At 37.5% G+C, this 13678-nt stretch overlaps 1 protein-coding gene across 2 annotated transcripts in view; it reads left to right on the top strand.

Moving 5' to 3' along the window:
• The window catches only part of LOC126203234 (uncharacterized), a 171646-nt gene that overhangs the window by 94037 nt on the left and 63931 nt on the right, over positions 1-13678 (top strand). For both annotated transcript variants that reach the window (XM_049937480.1, XM_049937481.1), the window contains exon 6: positions 3919-4051. In XM_049937480.1, the coding sequence (XP_049793437.1) occupies positions 3919-4051 (133 nt within the window). The remainder of the gene's footprint in view (positions 1-3918; positions 4052-13678) is intronic.

Below are 13678 nucleotides of genomic sequence, written 5' to 3'. Positions count from 1 at the left end.
TATTTTTTAAGCAGGAAACTTTGTAGAAAAATAAACTATAACTACCTTTTTTCTGCAAATAATTTTTTTAAAAATAAAATCCCATTTATATTTGATTCACTTTTGTATGCGTTACCAGAGCACCTATTTATTCATCCACCAAAGAGATAAAAGCATGTAGCTTGAGAAATGCAAGAAGTTATCCAAGATCAGATGTCTGCTTGGACCACAATCTAGATGTACGAGAGTTGTGTGTGAGACTAAAGAAGGCTTGGGGGGGGGGGGGGGGGGGATTTTCAATTTAGAAACATTAGGGACAAAGGGGAAAATCTAATGAAGCAGAAAACCATTTATAGGAGAAATTAGAGGTGGTAAACAAGGCAACATCAATGAAAGATTAAAAAGTGTGGATGGAAAAGGGAAGGAAGAGCTATTAGGAACATACAGGAAAATATATTCAAAGGGAGAATTTTTGAATGACGAATGAAATAATAAGTAAAATCGAAGAAAGAAGGAATTGGAAAGATATAAACACGAAAGAGAATGCACAAAAATTTAAATAATGAATTATGAGAAGAGATTGATTCAGCCAGACAGAAGTGAGTTGAAGAGAAATGTAAGAACATCAGGAGAGTGTCAAGGAGAAAGAAACTTCAGATAGTAGGATGGTGAACAAAGTAAAGGAGAAGTGGAGAGAATAACTGAGCGATTATATGAGGGAAGAAGTAGATACAAGGCAAAATACTTGTCGAGAAAGACAGACCATGTCATGAACGTAAGAAAATGGAAGAGGTTACAAGTGCCACCATTGCTGAATCAGTTGAGCAGTCTCCAATGGAATCAGTTTGTGAAGGAGCAGCTGTGCTTCAAGTGCAGCAGTCAACAATGTCTGTACACATTAAAAAAGAGTGGGAAATGTAAGAATGTAGACCGATGTTTGTGACTGAATTATCTTCCGTAGACACAAACTAGCATATTAACAGCCTCTCATGTTGTGTTTGCCCAATTTCCAAACAGTGTGTCTTGCTCAAGAGTGTTATTTCATTATGAATGTAAAATATGTCACAGTTTACACAGAAATAATGGTTTTCTTGACTAAGGGAAGTCTTCTTTCTGTGCAGGAGTTGGAAAGGAATCCATTTCATGTTGTGATATGAGCCAAGATATTATGATAATTTTTGTACAGACCGTAGTCTTTTGAAGAGAACCTGAGTGGAAGTTATTATTTTGACACATGGAAAATGTGATTAAACCTCACCTAGAAGACAAGGGAAACATCCATGATGTGTGATTTACGCAGGTGGTGACCTCCGGCACACTTCGCTGTTCAGGTGCACAAATTACATGACAAACAATTTGGAAGTCACTGTATTGGGTACGGTTCAACATCATCTCCAGCCCTAATGAAGTGGCCACCTTGGAGCCTGGACATTAGCATACCAGATTACTCATTATAGGGAATAATTAAGTCCCGCATGGCTCAACATCAGTACAAGACCAATGAAGAAACGTGCAAAAGTTTTGAAGAAACCTTTTAAAGCACAATTCCTAATGTGCTCTGTAAAATGTCAAGGAGGACATGGGGACACATAGGTATGTGTGCAAAGTATGATGGTATATATATACATATCCTCAGAATACATTGTAATTGCTCCAGTATACTGTTTTGATCTCCAGACTTTGGGATTTCTCAGACACACTGTATATCAAGCTGAACAGCATCATAAGAGAAGAGCTGTATGTTTCAGAAGAGGTTTAAGCATGAGAAATGCTACAGGTGTACTAAGACTCCTATGTGAGTTGTAAATTGAAAAGAATAGGAAGATTTATACTCTTTTTTATTGATTTGGAAAACTCATGGGATAGATGCTTATTAGCATCAGCTGGAGATAAAGCAAAAATCCACAGTCAGAATTGATGGAGAATAGCAGACGGAATAGGATGAGGAGTCGGGCAAGAATGTCACATGTCACCTGCACTGTTTAACATCTGGAAAAGATCTAGGAAACTGTTTGGATAGAATAAGAGCCGTATGTGTTGCAGGCAATAGAGTGGGGTTAATACAATTTGCTGTCAGCTGGTGTTGTTGGTGGAATACAAGAAAGTGCTTAATGAAATGATGGAAGATGGAAGCAGCAAATGCGAAGCATCTGGAGTGAAAGTAAATGAGAAAAATACTAAAAGCATGATACTTTGCGAGGTCACAGAAGATTACTGCAGCATATTGCTCTTAGCTAATAATTTGCCTAATTCTCAATTAAACAGTTTACCATAACTGTGGTGTTTCTCTTGGGCTGAAAACCAAACCAATTGCTTAGGTTAATGTATTTTGCAGTATAAGTACGTATGAGGATAAATCATATATAAACAAGAATTATTTTAGAAGTTCGTTAAAGCTTCAGAAAAATTCATACATGTGAACTTAATATTCTCTATAGTCTTTTAAATGGGAAGCATGTTTTTTTGCAGCAGATGAGCATTTTCTTGGTCTTATTTTCCTAAAATGAACAGGGCTGTGACAGCAGCCAGTTGCACACAAACACTTTGACAGTGCCATTGCCATCAAATTTGTGTCCTCCAGCTGCTTCCGCTGGTACTCCACACAAATGAAAATCTCAAGGTGATAAATCCAGACTGTAGGGAGGATGTTCTAGTATGGTACAGAACAATTCTTGAACTTTTTCTTGAGTTCATGCAGCTGTGGGGTGTCGGACATTGTAATGAAGTATTATCACATCCTAGACTGAAAATGTACGTCTTTTCTTATGATATGCACATTTTGTTTGGTCCACAATTTGGCAGTAGTATACAGCATTCCCAGTATGATATTTCCTGGAGAAGATCAATTACAAGAGCTCCTTTAAAATTAAAATAAATAAAAAAAACTGTTGTGAGAACCTTCCCTGTGGAGAGACTGCTTTTGGCTTTGGCAGGTGCAGATTCGGCATTTTTGTGCCATTTCATACTGCTTTTTTTATTCCAGGGTTTAATGGTGCAATCATGTTTCATTGCAGATCACAGTCTGGTGCAAAAAATGTTCCCTGCAGTTAATTGGGTTTCAGATGATGAAATTTGTGCTCTGTGGTGATAAGACGAGGCACCTATATTGTGGACACTTTCAGAAATCCGAGGTCGTCAGTAATGATCATTGAGCACTGCTGCGGCTTATGCCAACCTCAGTAGCAATTACAGCAACTGTTACTCAGTGATCGTCTTCAACAAACTGGCTAACAGTGTGAATATTCTTCTCAGTCATGCTGGTCCTTGGGTGTTGGTGAGCTAAATTCTCAAATGCTTCGTGTCCTCGAAAAACTGTTTGTGCCAGAGTCTTTCTCAGGGTATTGATCTCGAACTGTACCACAAGTCTTTCAAAATTTCAGGTGGTTTTACACCCTCTGTTTAGAGAAACTTGATTACAGTGTGTTGCGCGACGGGTGATGGTACCTATTGCTCTGACATTGTGATTCTGATTAATGAAAAAATGTTCTAACTGTGGAGAACAGTCACTGGAAATGAAAGCAACAAAGTGCAGAGATCATGCTGCTCTCTGTTTACAAAAAGGCATACAAAACATAAATTCCGGTTTATATTTGATTCACCCTTGTAATTTGTGTATTAGTTAGCTCTAAAGCACAGTATTTTTCTGAAAACTATGAGCACACAATGACTGCAACACTCTGGAAATTTATTAGAGTTCTGTTTATTACTTTTTGTTGCATGTGTTATAAAAGGGAATAACTCATTTCTTTACTACACTCCAATAATATACTTGTCCCATGAAATACTTACATATTTTGGTATATTAAATTATGATATGGTTTCATAGACAGTGGAAAACTAATTGTATTTCATTGTTCCCTGCAGTGGAAGAGATATTCTGTTTTCATGATTCCACTGTTGACTCTATGTCAGTATTTTTTAATCAGCTTGTATGAACAGGTGTTGCAGGAACTTGAGTCTCGTCATGGCCAGCCAGAATGGCTCCAAACGGCTTTTATAAAGGAACTATTTACCTGCGAGTTCCCTTTACCTGGACAGGGTTTGCGTTGCCATAGTACCGGTAAAGCAACAGGTAAGTTAATTTCCAGTTAAACAAAGGTTTACTTCTGCAACAATTTGTTCTAGGATTTGCAAAGTTTTAAATTTTAGTTTGGTAAAACACTTTAAAAATCAGTCACATATTTCTATCATGTGGTCTTTACTGAGGATGAGGACACCCTATCCACATTCCTCTAGAACCTTCTCCCCCATCCGCTTCACTGCTGTTCCTCAATCCAACAAGCCACCTTCCTCGATGTTGACCTCCATCTCAAGAATAGGTACCTACCAACCATCAATAATGCCACAGTTGCCACCCATTCCGTACCAAGAAAACCCTGCCATAGAGCACAGCTACGTGTGATCATCACATCTGTAGTGATGAGCAGTCCCTCTCCAAATATATCAAGGGTCTCACTGAAGCCTTCATGGATTGAAATTGCTCTCCCAACCTTGTACAAAACAGATCTTCCATGCCTTCTCTCTCCAGGCACCTACCACTTCCTACATACGAACCATACAGCCACTCCTCTCGTGACTCAGTACCACCCAGACTAGAGCAACTGAATCACGTTCTCTGCCAGGGTTTCGACTATCTCTCATTGTGCCCTGAAATGAGGAATATCCTTCTCAATTTCCTTCCCACCCTTTCCACAGCGTTATATTCTGCTGTTCATTGAACCTACACTGTATCGTTGTCCATCCTTACCCCTCCTCTGCACCTATCTCCTTGCCCCCGGGCATAGACCTTGATGCAAGACCTGTCCATCATCCTTCCACCACCAACTACTTCATTCCAGTCACAGGTGTGTCCTGTCCCATCAAAGGCAGGGCTACAAAAGCAGGAATGTGATTAGTGAGCTATCTGTCCGCATGAATGGCAGACAAGAAACTGTGATCCATAGACAGCTGTAGCAGCTAGTTTCTGAACATGCTTGCCCAACACATTTTCACTCCAGTGATTGCTTCACATCCTGCACCATCTGGATCCTTTCTACCAACAAGAGTTTTTTTTGAATTGCACAGATGAGAACTCTCTCTTCAATTTATCCTACAATCCTGTATCCCCCCCCCCCCCCCCCCTGGCCTCAACCTTCAAGAGTCCATGTCTTTCACTTTCATATCCCCTTCCCTGCTCCCACTGTAGCATGACACAACATTCTATTCCACTAACGTATTCTCCTTATTTATTCTCTCCTTTTCCATTCCCCTCTCCCAACCTTTTCCAACTGCACCTAGCAACCCTACCCTGTCCCCACCATGCCCCTGCATGCTCCCACAAGGGGCACTATACTTTCCTCACCCTCACCCTGCTACCCCTTCCTCTCCCTGTCCCATGCCTTCTCTTACACCCACCCCCCATGCCTAATTGCTATTCCCACCAGGCACAGTTTCTGTCTGCAGTCCAGCCAGAGACAGTGTCATGTGTGTGTGGGTTGTGCATGTGTGAATGTCTGCATTTTCAAATTTGGAAGAAGGTGTTTTGGCCAAAAGCTTAAAAGTACAGTAGTCTTTTCATTGTGCCTGTCTGTGACTCACCAGTTCCTCTGTATGGTGAGCAGCAATCCATCCTTTTCATTATATTGCTGTTATTCCAGCCAAGACTTTCCATTGTTTAATTATCATGTGAAGACTACAGCGTATTCCATAGAAGTAATATTCTGCTTATTTATTGCCAGAAGTGGAATAATACAGACATAGTTCCTTCATTATCTAAGGATGAGGAAAAGTGCTAAGGAAAGCATCTTAATTTTTGGTGCATATCAAGGGTCACTTGGACCTTGAATAGTGGCAAGAAAAAGGAGGGGGGGCATAATATGTAATATGTATTGGGAACTGATTAATAATTGCTGCTTGAACAATCAAAAAAATTGGAAAGAATAATTGAAAGACATTGGAAGGTACACATAACGTGAGTGAACTTTAACTGCCACTAATATCAACAGACCTTTGAAGTCAATACATTTTTTGATTAACATTACTAAATTTATGTACTTCTTATTCCTGCTACCACTGTCATGCGTTGAGCTTAGAATGACAATACTGGTTTCGGATCGTCTCTCCTCTGCTCACACAACTTCTACTTTTCTGCTTCAACCCTCGTGATGCAAGATTCTCAGCACGGGCAAAATGATGAACAGATGTGGCTATTAATAAACTTCGTCTCCCTAATAACTTTTATAATGCTTCTTTAATGTGCAGTTAGAATACACATTTTTGAACAATATTAATGTCTGCTCGCTACCACTTATAAAGACAAACAGGTGATGATAGAGAAATTAATCAATTGAAGAGCATATCTCTACTTGTTTTATTTATATCACAAGATTACCGCTGGTACAAAATATCTTTTTTAAGAACAAGTGAAAAAAATAATGATAATATGATTCATTACAATCCCCCCCCCAACCCTGGCTGGTACGGGCATAGCCTTTATTTTTCGGCCATTTCAGTTATCCTATATAGTTATCAATTCATATGGGCATGTCAGCTTCCCTTAACACATACATACATAAGTTTTATTTCATGACAAAGTGCTTGCTGTGAACACTTAATCTCGTTACTGTCAGTTAGTATCTGCCCAGTGTTCAGCTTGCAAAGCATGCGCTCACAGCTTGATGCCCGTTACCGTCCTAGCTCACACTCACATGTTTAATACAAAGTCAGAGTGTCCGTGTCATGCGTTCAAAGTAGCCTTCACTGCACAAAAACGTGAAGCTCGTGTTCAGCGGCGTGATCCTTTGTTCTGTCAACAAGGTATGTTTCTTGCTGCTTTTACGACATTGTCGAGCACAGAAAATTCAAGTTACATGAAATATTGCCATCTTCAGTTTATCACGCGCACACCCATGTATCTCATACACACACTTAACATGTTGCAGGCAAGTTTTGTACGTTTTTTCGCTCTGTTTTTAAGCGTCTTTCATACCGTTGCATTACACAAAGTTTCTGAAGTGCCCTTTCCACATACTATACACATAAAAATAAATAAATAAATAAATACGAATACAACTACAAAAATAAACTTATCCTATTCATTTGCTGACATGCCATTATCGTTGCTTATATAAGTTACTGACTGGAGTATTCTATTTCAAATTCTGAAGGTGGTAGGGGTCAAATACAGGGAACGAAAGGCTATTTACAATTTGTACAGAAACCAGAGGGCAGTTATAAGAGGCAAGGGGCATGAAAGGAAGTAGTGGTTGGGAAGGGGGTGAGACAGGGTTGTAGGCTGTCCCTGATGTTATTCAATCTGTATATTGAGCAAGCAGTAAAGGAAACAAAAGAAAAATTTGGAGTAGGAATTAAAATCCATGGAGAAGAAGTAAAAACTTTGAGGTTTACTAATGGCATTGTAATTCTGTCAGAGGCAGCAAAGGACCTGGAAGAGCAGTTGAATGGAATGGACAGTGTCTTGAAAGGAGGATGTAAGATGAACATCAACAAAAACAAAACGAGTATAATGGAATGCAGTCTAATTAAATCAGGTGATGATGGAGGAATTAGATTAGGAAACAAGACTCGCAAAGTAATAGATTAGTTTTGCTGTTTGTGAAGCAAAATAATTGACGGTTGTCAAAGTAGAGAGGATATAAAATGTAGACTGGTAATGGCAGGGAAACCGTTTCTGAAGAAGAGAAATTTGTAAACTTCAAGTATAGATTTGAGTGTCAGGAAGTCTTTTTCTCAAAGTATTTGTATGGAGTGTAGCCATGTATGGCAGTGAAACATTGTCAATCAACAGTTTAGACGAGAAGAGAATAGATGCTTTTAAAATGTCGTGCTACAGAAGAATGCTGAAGATTAGGTGAATAGATCACATAACTAATGAGGAGGTACTAATAGAATTGGGGAGAAGAGGAATTTTTGGCACAACTTGACTAGAAAAAGGGAACAGTTGATAGGACATGTTCTGAGGCTTCAAGAGATCACCAATTTAGTATTGGAGGGCAGTGTGGAGGGTAAAAATCATAGAGGGAGACCAAGAGATGAATACACTAAGCAGATTCAAAGGGATGTAGGTTGCAGTAGGTACTTGGAGATGAAGCAGCTTGCACAGAATAGTGTAGCATGGAGAGCTGCATTAAACCAGTTTCTGGACTGAAGACCAAAACAACATATACCTTATAGTCTGATTGTCATTTTGTTTTAATAGATTTTGTTAAATTATAATTTCATTACATTGTTCAATTTCAATTATATGAGTACATTTTTTGCTCTCGTTTGGTTTTACATTCTTTACATAACATTCATATAATAATAGATTCTGTTTTCCTTTATGGCATAAATTGACAGACATTTCATTTCAAATGACAGTGACTTCTTGTTGGAGCATATTTATCAGTTTCAAAGAATTAAGAAAATAAACAGTAGTCGCTACAACAGAGTCTTATGTGCTGCTCAAATAATTGTGTGTGGCCTCACCTCTCTAGCATTCTCCAGGAAGGATATACACACTACATGGTTGAGGAAATTTCACGGAAAGGCATTTATGTGCTCAGTTACATCTCGTTACTGGTCTTAACTGTGATCCCAAGAACAAAATAGTTTGCTGTTTATAAACACAACTTAAATCTGACGATACTAGTTGTATTGAATACTTATTCAGGGTTTAAAGTGCAGCTCAGTATTTACTTGATATGTTAATTGTATAAAGGATAACCTTTTCATATGCTGAGGTATAAGATTTGTATCATCAATACTGTATGTCATGTGCAATGAGCGTAAAACAGTGTTTACATAAGTAACAAAAAAAAATCAATATAAATCAGGTGTTTGACACTTTCAAGGGTAGTCAACACTCACAGTAGTTTGGTTTCGACCCCTTGATTATTTGGTAGAGTTTACCTTCGTTCAGCATCATGATATGTGATGTACTGCAACTGTTTTCTTCTACACATACTTTCACACTATCATATTCATACGTATCATAAACTTATAACTATATTTGTCCTGCTGTGCAGTCCTTCTTATTTTTATATGGTACCTAACAGTGTACAACAATTTATCTTTCTTCACTTTAGGACATGTCACTGCATCTTTCCCTGGAAGAGAATCTTAATACTAACTTAAACTAAATCTTCATAAATAACTGTACAGTGGCTTGATGGCTAGTAATACCTCTTCCATATATTCAACCCTGTATTCATTTACTTCAGTGTGCAGTCGTGCTATCACCAACTCATTTAACGTCATGTGTGCCTCTCTACTTACCTTATAAATCTGAAAGATAAAGTGTATTATAGGCGTGCTGCGACCTCTTATTCAGTTTGCTGCTTATATTGTACTCACTTATTTACCTGCAGCAAGAGTTTTCTGGTCTCTCAATATAATTAGTGTGTCTACTTTCAGTACTTAAATTTGTAAATATATAGATATGATATATATAGTGGGCTAACTTCAGTAAATATTTCGTAGTTTAGGATCCCTTTCCGTGTGTATAATCCCTTAGCTTATCTTTGTTTGTGTGTATTGTGTAGATAGTCGTAGTTGTAGTGTAGACTCCCCCTTAATTTTCTGTGTCCCTGTTAATGCAATATGCTTTACTAATGTTAGTATAGTCTGTAGCTCATAGGATTTGTTTGTTTTGGGTTCTCCAACACTTTCAGCTGTGTCTGTCTGCTGCACACGCGCTCCGGTTTGCTGACTAGCTTTCCCCCCAATGCACATGTGTTGTGTCACTCTGATACCACTAACATCGCTGCTAGTTGTGTATTGTATTGCGCGCTACCATGCATTTCATAAGTTTGTTTATTCATTTACGAGTGGGCTACCCACAAGGCGAAGCATTGTATTTAAAGTATCGTCATCTCTAGACACATAAAAGTAAAATTATTCGTTGTTACACCCAGTTACCTTATCATTTACGCATCTGACATATAAGAAAAAAAAAAAACACAAACAGAAATTTTCCTTATCAACTAACAACATAAATTCTGGAAAGTGATTTTTCCAGCCTCCTAAATCTAATATTATTATACATTTATACAAGTTACAGGGTGTACAGCCCTTCTTCAGTATTATTATTTTTTATTATTTATTTTATGGCCTTCATTGGACCACTGTAGTCAAAAATACAAAGTTCTAAACAAGTTGTTACACATGGATACAATTTGGTTCGACAATAACTTAATATATTTAGGTAATATAATTATTAGAGGCTATTCTTATATGAAAGGTGTTTTGCTCTTCTGTCTGCCCAATATTTCTTCATTATTTCAGATATTTTCTTTCTTTCTTCATCTGAGACAACTCTTCCTGTACTCCTTTTATTGATTTTCATTTGTAGTCTGGTTTGCGGGTCTTGCAGTATTCTGGTTTTCTCTGTCTTGTTTTTTAGGTCATCTACTGTAATTTGAAGTTCTTTTATATCTTCCTTAATTTCTGTGATCCATTTAATGTCACTCTTGCTATTCCACAATTTTTGTATTATTTTTTTACTAATTCTGTTTTCTGGAGTTCTCATCAGATGTCCAAAGAATGAGATGCGTTTCTTCCTGATTGTGCTCATGGCTGGTTCTATTTTCTTATATACTGTTTCATTTGATGCTATTCTCCAATGTCCATTTATTTTATACTGTTTATTTATACATGTCCTAATTATTCTTCTTTCTATTTTTAGTATTCTGTCAATTTCTGCTGTATTAGTTGTTTTGAAGATAGTTTCAGCTGCATACGTTATTTCTGGTTGTGTAACTGTTTTATAGTGTTTTAATTTTGCATCTATAGATAGGCTTTTTTTGTTGTATGTAGTTGTGGTAATGTAATTTGCATAGTTAAGTTTTTTTATTCTATTTTGCCATGATGGCTTCTCATTTAGATTGTATGTTATTATTTCGCCTAAATATTTAAATTTATCAACAATTTTGATTTCCTGTTCTCCTACTGTAATTTTGTTTGCAAGTGGTGGATCAGTTAGCATAATCTCCGTTTTTTCAAATGATATTCTAAGACCTACTTTATCTGCTATTTCTTGTAGTGATTTCACTTGTTGCCTGGCTTCTTGAATGGTGTTGGCTAGGAGAGCAAGATCATCAGTGAATCCCAAGCAGTTTAAGCTAATATCATCTTTTGCACTTCCAATTCTTATCCTCTTTGGATTGTCCTTGTACCATTCTCTCATTATGTATTCCAGTGCACAGTTGAAAAGTAATGGTGATAGGCAGTCACCTTGTCTTAAGCCTGTTTTTATGAGGAATGGTTCCGAAATTTCTCCTCTAAACTTCACTTTTGATTTGGTGTTGGTTAGAGTGAGTTGTATTATTTTAATTAGTTTTGGATGGAGTCCTAGATTTCTTAAAATGTTTAATACTGAAGGTCTGTGGAGACAGTCATATGCCTTCTTAAAATCTACAAATGTTATTGCCAGAGGTTCGTTCCGTTTCTTGTAGTATGCCATAATCAATTTTAAACTAATTATCTGCTCTGCACAGCATCTCCATGGTCTGAAACCTCCCTGATATTCCCCTAACTCCTGTTCTAATTGCTCCTTGATTCTTTCATATAGGATCTTGGATAGAATTTTATATGTGCAATCTAGGAGAGAGATTCCTCTGTAGTTGTCTGGGTTGCTCTTATCTCCCTTTTTGTGTAGTGGGTGGATGATAGCTGTGGTCCAATGTTCGGGAAATTGTTCTGTTACCCAAATTTTTGTTAGAGCCATGTGTAAGGAGGTCTTGACTGTGTCTCTTGCATATTTCCACATTTCAACAAACACCTGATCTTCTCCACATGCCTTATAATTTTTTTGTTCTTTAAGAATTTCTTCTACTTCTTGGAAAGTTGGAGGGTCTAGTTTGTTAGGTTTGGTTTTTATTGGGGTATTTATGTTGATTTGTAAGAGTTCTTTGGGTTCCTCGCAATTCAGAAGTTTGTAAAATGCCTTTGCCATGATTTCTGCATTTTCCTTGTTACTGTGTGTCATTCTTCCATCTTCATCTTTCAGTATTAGTGTAGGGGCCTCATATTGTTGTAGTTGTTTCCCAAAGATTTTGTAGTAGTTCCTGGAGTTGGTTTTATGATAATTACCTTCTATAGACTTTATAATATCTTTATGAAATCCTCTCTTGATTCTTCTAATATTTTGAGTGAATTTTTTTCTTTCATTTTTTAGGTTGATGGCATTTTCTTCAGTTGTATGTGTTTGAAACTTTAACCATGCTTGGTGTCAATCTTCATGGAATTTGTCACATTCTGATGTCCACCATGCATGTTTCCTTCGTGAGTTCAAGGGAGCTAGATTCTCTGCTTCTTTTTTAAGATTAGGCACTAGTTGTTCTAGATCATCTGTTAATTTGATGGTTTGTGTTATTGGTTGGTACTTATTATTTTTAATTAGCTGATGTGGGTCAAACCTCCTTTTTATTTTATTAGTTTTTCCGGTCCTCTTCTTTAATGGTGTGAATTTGATTTTAATTTTAACCATATAATGGTCTGAGCCTGTGTCTACTCCTCTCAGTACTTTAACATTGTGGATCTCCTTACGAAAATTTTTGTCCATACAGACATGGTCTAGCTGCCACTCGCCCTTCCTCCAGTCTGGATGTTTCCATGTTTTAAGTTTACTTGGCTTCCTCTTAAAGTATGTTGATTTAGATATAAGGTTGTGTTCTCTGCAGTTCTACAAGTCTTTGACCGCTTTTGTTTGTAAATTTATGTGGACTCCATTTTCCAGTTATATCTTTATATTTCCTTTCTTTTCCCAACTGAGCATTGAAATCTCCTAATAAGATTTTTACATTCTTTTTATTTACTCTGTTCACAGTTTGTTCTAGAAGGTCCCAAAATTTATCTACCTCTTCCTTTGTTTTTGTTAGACAATTTTTTTCATTTGTTGGGGCATGAGCATTTATTATTGTATAGGTTTTATTCATTGTTTTAAAGCTTAGAGTCGCAATTCTTGGTGATACTGCTTGGAAATCCGTTACTGAATCTATTATTTTTATGTTTACTAAAAACCCTGTTCCAAACTGGGGACATTGTTTCATTGCCCTCGTTCCTGGTTTCCCATTATAAATTCTGTATCCTTGTGATTCGAATGGGTCCTCTGTGGTGTTTCTCATTTCTTGGATCCCTGTTATTAAAATTTTTTGTTTATTTAGTTCATCTGTGAGCTCCTTGAGTTTTCCGGTCTGAAGTAGTGAGTTTATGTTGTGTGTTGCTATATAATTTATGTGCTCATGTTTAATCTTCTTTTTGTGTTTTAGTGTGCATTTGGATGGTTGCAAACGCTGCGATTCGTTGCTGTCTTCTAGTTGACTACCCACCGAATCCGATGTATCCTTTTCCTGCCTTTTTGAGCAGGACGGTGGAATTTTTTTCCTAAAAGACCTTTCCATTTTTGACTGTTGAAGGTTGTCAACCTTAGTTGGAGCAAGCTCCGATTTACAACTCCGGTTGTTAACCGCAGAGGGTGTGTTTGGTCCGCGAGAGCTATTTTATTTCACTCAAGTCCGCCAGTAAACCGGTGAGGACTTCCCTATCCGCCACCTGGGACGCGCCACGTAGGAGTATCACCTCTCCTCCTACTATGACAGCATAGTAGGTTCGTGGCCTTCTTCAGTATATAAACATTCACAAGTCTTTGTGTGGGTAAAGGCCCTTGTCTTCGTGTGTCCAGTCAGTATGCTCCTGGGTAGGGGATTTTTAGTAATTATGT

The sequence above is a fragment of the Schistocerca nitens genome, chromosome 9, assembly GCF_023898315.1.
Source record: "Schistocerca nitens isolate TAMUIC-IGC-003100 chromosome 9, iqSchNite1.1, whole genome shotgun sequence".
Taxonomy (NCBI): domain Eukaryota; kingdom Metazoa; phylum Arthropoda; class Insecta; order Orthoptera; family Acrididae; genus Schistocerca; species Schistocerca nitens.
This window is presented reverse-complemented; position numbering and strand designations above follow the sequence as displayed.